Source organism: Moschus berezovskii, chromosome 27 (assembly GCF_049115385.1).
Source record: "Moschus berezovskii isolate FMDL1 chromosome 27, NW_MosBer_1.0, whole genome shotgun sequence".
Classification (NCBI taxonomy): Eukaryota; Metazoa; Chordata; class Mammalia; order Artiodactyla; family Moschidae; genus Moschus; species Moschus berezovskii.
The window spans coordinates 25740239-25754773 of record NC_142486.1 but is presented as its reverse complement, the minus strand read 5'-3'; the positions used below and the strand labels follow the sequence as shown (position 1 = coordinate 25754773).

The following is a 14535-nucleotide window of genomic DNA, read 5'->3' as shown; positions in this document are numbered from 1 at the left end:
AAGTGTGGCAATATTTCTAAGTTATTAGGGCCAGGGTCAAAAGAGTGGATCTAATTTAATCCATACCTCTGTAAAAGATCATCTGGTAAGGAAGAGGACAGTGCATGCAGACTGCTGCATGCTTGCAGACAGATATTCACATCTTCGACAAGAGCTGTTAAAAATTGAAAGATACTTTCAGCTTGCCAGAAGAAATTACGTGCCAGTACATCATAAATTTCTGAACACATTCACTTCAATAAACAGTGAGTGATTACTATGAATGAGGGGTTGTTCCTGCCTGAACACTCTCTCACTGGCAGTAGTAACATTTGGGACAATGATAACACTCAACAAAAATCTACTTAGGGTGACTAGTCTTCACCCAAACCTTTCTCTGAAGGAAATTTTAAAAGCACATGGAATGTATAAACAATTACATAAGATCAAAAATGTAACAATCACTTTAAAACAACTTTTTTTCACATATTAAGACTGGCAAAAAAATGAAGACAGATTACACCTTTGTCATTAAAATGGGGATGACACATTCCCACTCATGAAAGGCACTCAAGTGACTATCTTTCTCTCATTATCAAAGATCTCTTTTAAGCACTGATTAACAAAAATTAAATAATCACAGAATCTTACTATTGGCTAAAAGGCCTTTGCAAAATTTATGGAAAGATGGAAGAGAGAACAAAGGTGCATATGTTTCAGACTTCTTCATTAAAACAGCCACTTCCAAAGCCCAGGTCATTAACAGTTTCCTGAAACATAAAATACACAGTGATTTCATATTAATAAAAACTAAAAATAGAAAAACAATTTGAAAAATCTGTTCCTTTTACATTAATTTTCTTTTGGTTTTTTAAATACTTCAAGAAATAAGAAACAAATATTAAAACTATAGAAATTCCTCTGACAAAACTGTCTTTTAAGAAAATCTCCCAAACTAGCATAAATTGTAGCAAAAACATTCTAAAATCTCTATAAATACATTCATCTATAAAATATTGCAGGAGGGAAAGGTTTCATGTAATTCTTTCAGGAAACAAGAAATTCTAAACTAAATAATAAAACAAAATTTAAAGTGTTTTGTAATGAAGAAGAAGCTGCTCTATCCCAAATGATAGTCTTCATTTCTTTTTCTCAAATTAACCAAAAGTTAGAAACAACATTGTAAAATATTAGTTACCTTGTGTCCTGGTTAAGATTATCTTTCTTAAGCAATACTCCCAGGAGATTTAAGATAATTGAGAAGTGTTTTTTTGTAGCTGTAGTTACAGTACTAATAACGGCACCATCAAACAAGGATGGGGATGATGAACTAAGACTACTAGATATAAAGTGGTCATGCCTAGAAGACAAAATTTGGATCATCTTGTCATCTCTCATTAAAAAAAAAGCAACTCCAAAGTTAAATCATCACATTTTTTTACACCATATACTCTAAAGGGTCCATCTTCCCTTTAAAAAACAAAGTTTCTTTTTTTTTAAACAAACAATTCTTAAGAAGCATAGGTAAACACATTACCTGGTACAATGAGAATACAATGTGTAGAGCACTGCATACTGAATGGCAGGGAAATGAACAGCCAGGTCGCCATGCACAATCATCAGATTCTTACTCAGAAGTGCAAACACAGTTGGAGACAGGGCCCACATCTGATGATGTACCAAAGAAAGTCAATGTTTGGCTCCTCCAAGACATACATGACCATACAAAATGTTATCTTTCAAAATATGTCTGCACATTTTTAAAAATTAAAATGACAGATTTAAATTTGGAAACAAGCTAGTACACTAAACCTGGGATCAGCAAATACTTCTTGAGAAGATAAGAGAGTAAATACCTCAGCCTCTGCAGGTTATGTGACACCTCTGTTACAATGTCCAACTCCTCAACTTTGCCACTGCAGTGAGAAAAGTTACAGACAAAAAATAGGAATCAAAGTGGCTATGTTCCAATAAAGTCTTTACAAAAAGAGGTGATGTTTGGTGATGGTTGCACAATTCTGTGAACATACTAAAAATCACTGAATTGTACACTTTAAATGGGTACTGTACAGTATGTGAATTAAATCTCAGTAATTAAAAGAAAAAAAAGAAAAAAAAAAAAAAGCAGTGGGCAGCTAGATTTGGTCCATGAACTGTAATTTGCTGATCCCTGGTCTAAACAAAAGCCCCTGCACTCTTCAGTGTAGTAGACCGTATTACCTCAGTTTTCCATATACCATAAATGGCAAGTTGCCCTCTCCAGTGGGAAAAAAGGGCAAATCCTGCCACTCTAAGCCTTTACCGTTTTTCCCTTTCTTTCCATTGCTAAGATACTCCTTTCACCCGACCACTCTGTCCCCACTTCCTCTCACTTTCAAAGTATAAAATATAAACCTCAAATCTGAACACAATGTGAATTTCTCAACAATCAAATTTTAGAATGCAAAAGAGAAGTCAGTTGCAGCCCAGCAGTGAGGGAAAGAGCAGTCACTGCGCGGGACACATGGCACCTGATCTAATATGGACAGCATGCAAATATAAATATCAAATCTTAAGTTTTCCCTCCCTTCTCTCTTAGAAACACTAACCCCTTAATTATATTCCATTACTTTTCATTGTAAATAATGCTTTTCAATTCTGCTAAGTACCATAGGAGGGAGAAATATACCCTGATAGCTCAGTTGGTAAAGAATCCACCTGCAATGCAGGAGACCCCGGTTCGATTCCTGAGTCAGGAATATCCGCTGGAGAAGGGATAGGCTACCCACTCCAGTATTCTTGGTCTTCCCTTGTGGTTCAGCTGGTAAAGAATCCGCCTGCAATGCGGGAGACCTGGGTTCGATCCCTGGGTTGGGAAGATCCCCTGGAGAAGGGAAAGGCTACCCACCCCAGTATTCTGGCCTGGAGAATTCAAAGGACTGTATAGTCCATGGCATTGCAAAGAGTCGGACACCACTGAGTGACTTTCACTTCACTCAAAAGCAGTCACTTCAGATTTCTTAAAAGGAATGAAATCTTTCTTCTTTTTCCAAAATAATATGTGAATGTTCCCAAAGAAAAGTGGGTAGTCAAAAAACAAGGGACATATGAAAGCACTAACTCTAGTGGGAAAAGGAAAAGAATACCAGGGGAAGAAAGGGTTGCATTTTAGAACTACATAAACTTGTCCTGTGGAAAATGTTGACAAGTTTACTAAAAGCATGCTAGAGTAAATGGGAGAGAGCATTAAAATACAATTTCAAAAAATAAAAAGGATATAAAAAAACTTATCAAGGAAGGCAAGAGCTAAACATAATAGCACAAAAATATTCCTGTCAATTTTAATTATCCAAGCATGTCCAAAATATGGCCGTTTGTTCTGTGTGATGCTGTACACACACCGCCCTGATAGGTAATGAAACATGTTAACATGCAATGAGGAGAGGCTCAAATGTGGGTGAAACAAAGCCACTACAAGAAAATACTCACCCCAATCAGTGAGTTTTTAGCATTTCCAATTGTAGTCAGAGCACTAAGGTCAAATATAACTACAAATTTTGCATTGTCTACATTGAAAACATGATTCTTAAAAGCCTCATGTTTTATTTCAGAACAGGCATCAGGAAGTTGTAGGCTATGTAGCAGATTGTTTAGGGCACAAGTCATTTCTCCCAAAATTAATTTATAGGCAGTCTCTAAAACAGGAATATTCTTCAGACTGAGCACTGCTTGATAAACAGCATGGGCTACAGCAACAACCTTAAAAAGAGAATTCAGGAAAGTAATAATTAAATGGAAAGTATATTACTATCTGCAAAATGATGATACAAATCAGTTTAAGACTGATAAATTCACTGTCTAAAACACCAAAGACTTTAATTTTTCAAAAAGAAATTTAGGAAACCTACACAGTATCAGTAAGGTATTTAAAAATCTATAAAGCTTTATTTTCAAAAAAGTATTCTCTAAAAATGACAATGTGAAATTTCTTAAAAGGCCTTCTGTTTTTTAAGCCAGTATCAGAACAAATACAAGCAGCAATTTAAAGACAGGTTTTCCTACATCTACTTGGAAAGTCTATATTGGCTTTGACTGGGAGTCAGTTAGGAAGCTAAAAATAAACATTTATGACATATACATGAAATTTTAATAAAATAAATTTAATGGAAACAAACGATGGAAATCTGAGAAAACTATCATTCATCAAGGTATACAGTATGAAAACAAATATTAAGTGAATCATTATAATTTCTAATATTCTAAATATCATTTTAATTTCATTTATGGACCTACTATGTAATGAACATGAGTCAAATTTCAATGACCTAAGTTAGCAAAAGCCTAATCAGTGAATCACTTACCTCTTTTTCTTTATGATAACGCAAAAACAGTAGTTTAGATGATGGTATAAACAGTTTTTCTACAAATGATGATGGCAGTTTTGTATTTATCTGTTCAACAATCTAAAAGAATAAAATAAGAAATGAGCTATCAATTCACAAAAGAACATAGAGGAACCTTAAATACATACTCCTAAGGGAGAAAAACCAATATGAAAAGGCTGCATATTATGTAATTCTGACACTCTGGAAAAGGCAAAACTATGGAGACGGTAAAAGGATCAGTGGTTGCCAGGTAGTAGAGGGGGGAAAAAAGGAGGAACAGGAGGGGTTTTCAGGGCTGTAGTTGGACACGACTGAGCGACTGAACTGAACTGAAAACCCTCCTGTATGATACTGCAAGGGTGGACACATGGCATTACACATTTGTCAAAAACCACAGAATGGACAATACAGAGACTGAACTCCATGGACTTTAGTTAATCATAATGTGTCAGTCTGGTTCATCAGTTGTAATAAAAGTACCACACTAAAAGAAAGAATTATAACCAGAGGGAACTATTGGGGAAAAAGGCTGTAGGAGAACTCTGTACATTCTGCTTACCTTTTCTGTTAACCTAAAAACTGCTCTGAAAAGTAATCTATGAAAGAAAAAAGTAATATATCTAAGCTATATTTTTAGGCCTTAACATTGTGACATTAAATGTTTAGCTATCTAAATAGGATACATGTATTTACACTTAAGGGTAAATTTTTACATTGGCAAAGTACAACTATGGCAGCAATGTTCAAAGCAGAATGTCATCTAGAATTTGTTCTGAAATAATCCAGTTGGGGATGGAGGGATGGCAAGGAAGAGGCAGAGAGTAGGAGGCCTAGATGAAACCAGATGGGCCATGTGTTTCTAATTACAGAAACGGAGTAATAAGTATGCAGAGATTCATTATACTATTCTTTTTAAAAATATGCTTCAAAATTCCATAATAAAAGGTGAAGAAAGGGGGAATATTTATGATTAAGAAAAGAAATACTATCAAAGAAGCTTTCACATGTTTCAGAAACAAAACATAATAGGGTCTTTCAAAATAAGTATCAAGTACCTCCTCTACATAAAATTTATCAGGAGTGCTAGGTAAGTCTCATGTGAAGAATGCTATTTCATCAAAAGCAAGAAAAAAGAGTGAAGCTATACTACGATAAGATCTCAAACACTAAAAGTAGACAGATACAAGAGCAAAAGCAAACTAGAGTTTTAAAGACTAATGCAAAAAAAATTTTTAAAGCCCCACAGGCAAACAAGGGCTTAATTTCTTCCATATCAATTTACACTTAACAACCTGAATAAACATATTAAAAAGCAACAAAAAAGAATTCACATACCAATGTGAGTAAATTCAAGACTGAGATGATATAATCTGTACCACAAGTCTGGCAATTCTCCAGCTGATCTAATCCATATGTAATAACCATGTCACAATGTATAGTCATGCTAGGATCCAAGCTGCCGAGCAAAACACCAACACACTCATTAGCAGCTGTCAACACAGCCTCAGAAAAAAACACTTGGTTTGCAGCCGTCACACATCTCATTACTCTGTACAGAACCTGCAAATGGGGAAAACAAGCAACTTTTTTAAAAAATTCATATTCTTCCACAGAGCAAGAAAATATTTTCTAATGTAGTTTCAATGGAAAATTAACTGCCAGCCTTGTCAGTAGTCTCAATATTCCAGTTCTCAATGGTTGAATAATAATAAGGTTATCTCTGGTACAATACACAGAAAGGATCTTGACTAAATATCTAAAGTACTACTGTGACAGGAAATGGAATTTGCCATCCTCTATTTCCCTTATACCCAATTCTAACCCCCTAACCAAAGTCACTAAATAGCTGAAGTTCGGAATCTTTATAATAATCATAAAACACAGCAGAACTTAGTAACAGTATTAACAACATGGGAATAACCTACCATGAGAATAACTTTCCATAATCTAGCACTTGGACTTTTAATCAATCTTATAAAACTAAATATCCAAGATAGTTTAGCTTATGAAAGTTCATGTGTTGACAGCCTCTTTGTAAAGATATTCATAACATAAAATACCTATTTAAGTATTATGAAAATCATATCATTTCCAAACAAAAAACTCCACTATAACAGTCAATATTAATGTACTAAGTTTCTAATAAAAATAACTTAGGAAAAAACAGATATAAAGAAAATTGATAGTAATATTTCTCAAATTTTTCTGTAATATTCAACAACTACTACATACAGGATTTTTTTTTTTTAACCAACAAAAGGCTTAAAAGGCCTAAAACACCATTTCTGGCAAAGGCCTAAAAGACTCTCATTAAAAAGTACATTAATGTAGAACTATCCTGGAAAATGATATGTGCTTGTCCTTTGTTTTATATCTGAGTTAACTGCTTTTATTTCAACACTGACCAAGTCATCAACCACCCTCCTTTTAGACAATTAAAAAAAAATTAAACTACTTTGCTCAGTTTTAAAATATTAACATGCTGGTTGTAATTATCTTCAGGAGCTGACATGTCTGCTCAAATACACAATTAACTTACTAAGAATTAAATATGTAATTAAGGTCCTATTTTATCTAGCAATGTGTTCAACAAAAGTAAATGCTAATAAAAGCCAGAATTTTATACTAACAGTAAAGTTTTAATCATTTAAGTTAGATCTTTTATGACTTTATCACACACGTTTCTCCCTTCTTGTTCAAGCAGAGTATAATGATAGGGGTTCACTTCTCACATCCATTACACTGAACCACTCACTGAACTGTAACAAATGCAGCTGATGTCTGGGGCTGAAATGTAGCAATCTAGCTACCTTTTATAATTGGTCTCAGGCTATTTACATATTTTAGATTCTAGATTTTAGCTTCAAAGGTCTTTATATCCTTTGATGCCAAGCTATCAAATTGTTTCATCCTGTCGTGCTTAGCGAAAATTACTTTTCAAAGCCTTATTTATAAGTGAGAAGTATGTTGAAAAACTTCCTAGTATGTTGAAAAACTAAAAGGAGACACAATAATTTTAAAGCAAAACTTAAAATTATTAAAAAACTACAGAAAAAAAATTAAAAAAAAACTACAGAATAAGTTTTTAAAGTTATATACGAAAAACAACAATAAATGGACCTACAGAAAATCTCCTAAAAGTTCACAGCATTTAAAAATACAGAGTGGACCTTTTATCATGGTTAAAGGGGGAGTGGAACATAGAATCCCCTACCTTTCTGGCTATTTAAGAAAGCAGTCAGACACATACACACATGCTAAACAAATAAGAGATTAATAACATATTTCACTAGGTAAAGAGAACCATTTAAAATAAAAAGCAATTATTATTGAATGATACTTAAGACTACTAAAACTTACATCTGTTACATATGCCTCAGTAATTGGAGGACCTCGAATTGGGCTGAAACGTTCCCCAATACTCCTCACCACAGTACTGAATACCCGGAGAAGTGCTGCCAGCTTTGGTAAGGACACTGATGGAGGAGGAACATCTTCATCCACTGACTCCCCAGAGGCTACATGGCTGAGGTCCTGGATGTGAATTCACAGCATTCTTATTTAAGAAGGACATTGTTTTTAAAAACAAACAAAAAACAACTCCCAATTTTTAAATCAGTTAACTTTATAACAGATCTTTACAAATAAAGAGGAATTTTGGCCTATGAGAGAAAAGGAACCATGAATCTAAATATAAAAGTAGACTTTACTTCTCCAATTATTTAAAAAGCAAATATTAACCTCAACAGATTCCTGGAGGAACTCCAACAGTAAGATGAGCCAGTATCATGCACGTGAAGAGGAAGGGGGATGGGGGAGTTTTGAGGAGGCTGGTTCAAAAAATCATAAGAACTTGTAATACCTAGTCTACAGATTTAAAAGTCAGTTGAGGAAATTAGATATACTCAGTGGAAAAGATTAGCAAAAGATGGAGTATTAGAACCATTATACCCACATATAATTAAGCACCAAAATAATTGAAGAAAACTAGATCTCTAGGGAGAGAGCAAAGGGAAGTCTCTACAAGAGAATGGGTGGCTTATGAGAAGCAGATCAGCTTCAAAGCTGTGCTAGGAAGCAAGACATCCTAGGTGTGGGGGTAATGAAACATATGGAAGCAAAATATTCTCTCATTTTTCTCTGAAAGGGAGAAAACATATTGGTACAATTACAAGTAGTGAATTAACCGTTTGCCAGAAAGAGCAAAGGTATAAAGAAAAGATGAAGTTAAATCTTTATGGAAGCCTTGACCACCAAATAAGAATCATGGTAATTACCAACTGAGCAGGAAAGAAACAATAAGAGATAAATTCAAAGATGGCAGGTTTAAATCGTGACAGTGGCCAGGAAATCCAAGAACCAGTAACGGACAATTGACTTAAAAGTGTCATAATCAAAACATGACTGAAACCAAGCCTTGTCCTCTGAAGCACAAGCCAAGATTGCCGATACAAGTAAGAGGAAAGTCTTTTTCATCATCAATTCACAATATCAATTCACCTTTTTCATAACAAAAAATAAGAGTAAATTGCAATTGAAGAAAATGTTTTTGGAAAACTACCAGCCACCAAAATTATTTCAAGCTTTGGCAAATTAGGCCTGTAATGTCTTTCCAGTAATTCTGCTGGTAACCTAAAAGCATCTGAAGCAATGGTCTCAAAATTTTTGCTTAAATGTCAGGTGATCAGAATTATTTTAAAATAAATCTAGCACTGCTTTAATTTTTGTTTTTGCTTTTATTCTTAACTGAAATTTTAGGAAATAACTTATTTTTTTATATACTCACCTCAGCATATGCCTCCATGTCCTCTAGAAACTGTCCAAGAAGAGTGGTAGAAAATGCAAGGTCAGCTACCCAGAATGGCTCCAAACTCTGCAACCACCCTAGAAAGCACATAAGAAATTTTCAAAGAGTAGGGAAAAAACCTAGATCCAAATTAAAAAATATTTAATAAGAGACTTTTAAAAGGCTTTCAAGTTGCTCACTCCTGAAACAAGCCCTATATCATAAAATTAATACTATAAACTGTTTTTTGTTTGTTTTTTGCTGTGCCGCATGGCTTGTGGGATCTTAGTTCCCACATCAAGGATCCAAACCACTCTCCCATCCCTCTTTGCCCTGTGGAAGTGCAGAGTTCTAACCACTGGACCACCAGGGAAATCCCCATGAACTATTAAATATACTAATGATTAACAGCTACCTCTTTTAATGCTACAGAAATAAAAATGCTACAGAAATTAAAATCTCATCTGTCCTTTTTTTTTTAAAGTAAATTTAATATCCATTCTGTCACTGCACACATGGCTGAGACTATACTGCCCCAATCTAAGACCACACTGATTTCTCCTCCAGGATCACACCTGGCCACTGAAAGTGTACCTTCATCTCTGGGAGAGAAATGGGACCACTCGTCAGTGGAACTGAGAGAACTATTCTTACCTGTGTATCTTAACTTCAGAACTTTACTGTACCAAACAAGCTATGAAAAACTACAGCACCTGGAACAAGTTCAAGTGAGTCCTACTAGTCATTCATTTAACTTGAAAAAAAAGGTGGCTTTTTCCCACAATTTATGACAATCATCCAAATTAATCCATTTGTTTGTTTAATCACTAGAAAAACAAAAAAAATCATAAATATCCAGGATGTTCCTTCCAGTCTACCCTTCAGAGTACTGCCACTATGGTATCTCTTCCAACCAACACATGCAACAAATGACTTGAGACAAGTCATAGGGACAACACTACAATCTGCATTTACTCTCCCTACTTACTACAAAAGTACACATTTTTCCTTTGAAAAGACAAAGGTAGCTAACAAGTAATCTTCACCAAAATATTCTCTGAAGTAATTATTTTCCTTCTACTATCAAAAAACTAGTATTAACAGCTGGTCTTTGAGGAACCAACATTCCTTCCCACAATACTTAAATGATCGGTATATCCTGAATGACTCACCAGACACCTGTTGTGTAAGTGAAGGTTTCTGAGTATGATCTATATGCCATCCAACTAATATATCAACTGTATCCTGGATGGAGACAAAGAAAAGGGGACTAATCATTTTAAGGTCTTACTGCTATTCCACCTGTGGACCATATAAGAGTAAGAAATTCTAGAACATCTTATGTCCTACCTACTTGACATCATACTAACTTAAGAGGGGGGTGGGAGGGACAGGGCAGGAGAATAATGGACCTTTGTTCATGACACTGATGAAATATTTAAGTATCTTAAGGCATTAGTGTTGGCAAGTACAGATGGTATTTTTTATAAAACTGCATTACCGTATCATTCAATCCTGGCCTTTAAAACTGATTATACTCATAGGAGCAGAAACTGTTTTCTATCTAATTTCTCAAGTCCTCATACACGCAGTCAATCCCTCACCCCATCATCTGAAAAGAGGGAGGGGGTCAGGGAACTCACCCTAAAATTGGTGCTGAAAATATGAGGGTAACATCGAGCTACCAAAAGAATGCACTTAACACACTTGCAAAGTAATTCTGGTGTATCCACATTTTCAAGAATGGACTGCAGGCTGGTCATTACAAGCTGAAAAATTACAAACCATGAACATTTAATAAAATAGGGAGAAAACATGCAAATCAGGTTCATTATTTAACAGTGACATAACCAAAACTGACTATGACATCAAAGAAAATAAACTCTTTAGTTTTAGTTTCCAAAAAATTTGAAAACATTTCAATCCACTAAGATATTAAAGGCTGAAAACAAATAATGTTTTTCCCTTCTTTAATGTCTGTTAACATATTTCTAAGTAACATGTTTACTCTGTTCCTAAGTGCTTTCTTCAATATTATGGGTGTGATTAAAATTTCAAGAACAAAAACTAAGATGTATGATTTTAAAATTCAAAAGATACAGCAAATGTTGTACAGTTTATACTTTAAGATATAAACACTTGCTTCAAACTGGAATGATTTAGAAAATATTAGCATGGCTTCAACACAAGAATGACATATCATTATACCACTATACATGTGTGTATATATATTAAATAAACATATGGCATACTACAGAATATTTTGCAGCTGAATTTTTTGTTAAAACCCATTTTTTCCCCAAAACGAAGACTCTTCTCTACAAAAGAATGATGTTATAAATATAGAAAAAATGCTAGAATGAGAAAACCACCATTTTGCAAGATAGTACTATAATCTATACAATGCACAGCATATGAATGAATGCTAAAATCAAGTGAAATATTATGAAAAACAGGATATTCAGAAGGTCTCCTGGTATTATGTACAGATTACTGACTAATTACAAAGGGAGAGAAACAAGCCTTCACAAAGGAAAAATCTAGTTGGTTCTTCACCTTATCTAAGCAATGAAACGCTTCATCTAAGAGGTATGTAAACCTGAAGTTATGTACCTGCTGCTGCTACGTCGCTTCAGTCGTGTCCGACTCTGCGTGACCCCACAGACAGCAGCCCACCAGGCTCCGCCATCCCTGGGATTCTACAGGCAAGAACACTGGAGTGGGTTGCCATTTCCTTCTCCAACGTGTGAAAGTGAAAAGTGAAAGTGAAGTCGCTCAGTCGTGTCCGACTAGTAGCAACCCCATGGACTGTAGCCCACCAGGCTCCTCTGTCCACGGGATTTTCTAGGCAAGAGTACTGGAGTGGCTTGCCATTGCCTTCAAAGCTGAGTATGAACCTATGAAGTATTCATGACCAAACTGTTTGAACTGAATCTAACCAGGAAGGAATAATCAAACAAGCCCAAGACGTAGAACATACTACAAAAGAAGGGGGACAAAAAAAGTGCAGCAAATTGTTACACTTAAGAAAGATTAAAGAGGCACACCACCATCTTCAAGAGATTAAAGATTCATCAAAAACATGAATCTTGATGGAATCCTGAGTAAGACAAAAGCTATAAGAGACATCTCAGTGGCATAGCATGACTTGAACATGGATTTTATTATGCGACAGAACTAATTTTCTTAGGTATGATTATAATATTGTTGTTATATAGAAGATTGCCTTAATCTCTGGAGATGTATATGTATGCTCAAGTATCACAGGGTAAACCATCATGATGTAATTTATTTTCAAATGCTTCAACAAAAAATTATGTCTGTGTGTACATGTGTGTAAAAACAAAACTGGAGCAAAATATTAATAAGTGACAATCTAGGTAAAAGATATATGGGTGTTTACTATACTAGCAAATCTGTTTTCCTGTGGATTTAAAATTTTTCAAAATAAATAACTGGGGAAACATCCACTATATAAACTATATGCAGAATAAGTCAAATTTGGTATTATGCTGGTTACAAATAATTTTCTAAATCTTTCCCCAAATTCTTTTCATAACCTCTACAATTAAGGGAAAATAAAAATTTTAAAACAGAATAGATTTCTCACATTTGTTTTGGTTTTTTTTACTAATTGGCCAAAATAAAACATAAAATCAACTTTTTAGGAAAAGTAAAAATAAAGATATCAAATATTCCAAAACCATCAAATTCTAAATTTTTAAACAACAAAAATTTAATTACTTATAACTTGTCTCAAAATTAAATTGAGAATCATCTTTTAATAATTCAGATACACAATTATTTTATATAACTTGGAATAATAATTTTTAACATATTATCAAACCTAAAAAATCCCCAAAGTAAGTTGTGATGTTTAATTTTTATCTCCCTCAAAAACTGTGAAGCCCCCTTTGACCTGGCTTTCCTCATGCAGCTCCAATGTCTAAATCTGTAAATGATTCTGCTGCTGCTAAGTCACTAGGCAAATTCAAAAGAAAGCTTCTAAAAAGTGAAGACATAAAATTTTAAGTAACTTACTTTAAATCTACCTATAAAGTGTATTCTTTATATTCTTTACTCAAATTCAGAAAGAGGAATTTTATTTATATTACATGTACTATCAGTAGATAACCCCTACCCTAAGAGTCCTTTCTTCAAGCACTCCATCAAATATGTGTTAAAGACAACGTTCTTCCCAAGCACAGCATCACTCCCCATCCTCCATATTCTTACCTGCATTACAGATGAAAAGGCTTTCTTTTCTCCTACAGTCTCTAGTGCTTTGTAGGTGGCACATAAGTAGAGGAGTTTAACTTCATCTTTTGCAGATGAGCTAAATTTGCTAAAAATCCATTTGAAGATCTTCTCAGCCTCATAGCTCAGAGATGCACAAAGAAGGCCAAGGCAACAAGCTCCCTCCTGTCTCAACTCCTGAAGCAATTTGCTACTGTGTTTATTTTAATGCAAACAAAACAAACAAAATACACAAGAGGCTTAAGCTTTCAAAGATGACAAAAATAATGTATCTTACAACAGAATGTGTTAAATGATTTAATTTTTATTCAGACTACACAAAAGATTTAAGTTTTATCCATTCTAAGTATTCTATCTTCTCTCTCCTGTAGTACCTTTGTTAAAACTTTAAATTTTCTTTTATTTTAGAATCGATCATTTACAAATAGTAAAGCAAAGTTTAAATATACTAAAATTCAGACTTTCAATTCCATCTCAAACTATACTAACTGACACTGATAGAAAAAGGCAGCAACAAACAATCAGACAAAGTGAAGTCACTCAGTCATGTCCAACTCTTTGCAAACCTGTGGACTGTAGCTTGCCAGGCTCCTCCGTCCATGGGATTTTCCAGGCAAGAATACTGGAGTGGGTTGCCATTTCCTTCTCCAGGGGATCTTCCCAACCCAGGGATCAGATAAAACTACTATACAAATAATTATATACCTTGTAATATTCAGTATCTGAGGATTATAAGCAGGAAACAGTAATAGTTAAATATAATAAACGTAGAAGATTAACACTGATTTAAGTATTATATTAATGAGTAACTACACAAAATAAAACCATCAAAAAGCAGTAAGATTCCTGACCTACTGGGATGAGTTCTGGATGCTTTCCGACACTGCAATTCTTTGGGAATCACCATATGAGGAAATGACTGAACACCTCTGGGAACCCCAGCAGCCCTGAAGACTAGATGGCTTGAATCCACTGTTGCCCAAAGGACACTCCCTTTCACCTCTACTCTCTAAGCAGTTTCAAAATGCTCTAGTTTACAAAAGATAATAGGATGCATTCACGCTTGCATTCAGAGGTTATGTCATTCTACAAGTCAGTGCTCAATTATTTAGCCATGTTCACAAATTAAAAAAAGGAATGGCTCTCCTT

At 34.5% G+C, this 14535-nt stretch overlaps 1 protein-coding gene across 3 annotated transcripts in view; it reads right to left on the bottom strand.

The window, feature by feature from the left end:
• SMG1 (SMG1 nonsense mediated mRNA decay associated PI3K related kinase) overlaps positions 1–14535 on the bottom strand; it is a 95557-nt gene that overhangs the window by 50154 nt on the left and 30868 nt on the right. For 2 of the 3 annotated variants that reach the window (XM_088833117.1, XM_088833118.1), the window contains exons 6-17: positions 13366–13579; positions 10773–10898; positions 10302–10374; positions 9130–9227; positions 7704–7877; positions 5679–5903; positions 4320–4421; positions 3448–3717; positions 1517–1647; positions 1178–1339; positions 631–749; positions 67–154 (exon numbers count right to left, since the gene is read on the bottom strand). In XM_088833117.1, the coding sequence (XP_088689243.1) occupies positions 67–154; positions 631–749; positions 1178–1339; positions 1517–1647; positions 3448–3717; positions 4320–4421; positions 5679–5903; positions 7704–7877; positions 9130–9227; positions 10302–10374; positions 10773–10898; positions 13366–13579 (1782 nt within the window). Of the gene's footprint in view, positions 1–66; positions 155–630; positions 750–1177; positions 1340–1516; positions 1648–1835; positions 3371–3447; positions 3718–4319; positions 4422–5678; positions 5904–7703; positions 7878–9129; positions 9228–10301; positions 10375–10772; positions 10899–13365; positions 13580–14535 lie in introns of those variants that run through there. The other variant, XM_088833119.1, reaches the window with a different exon arrangement.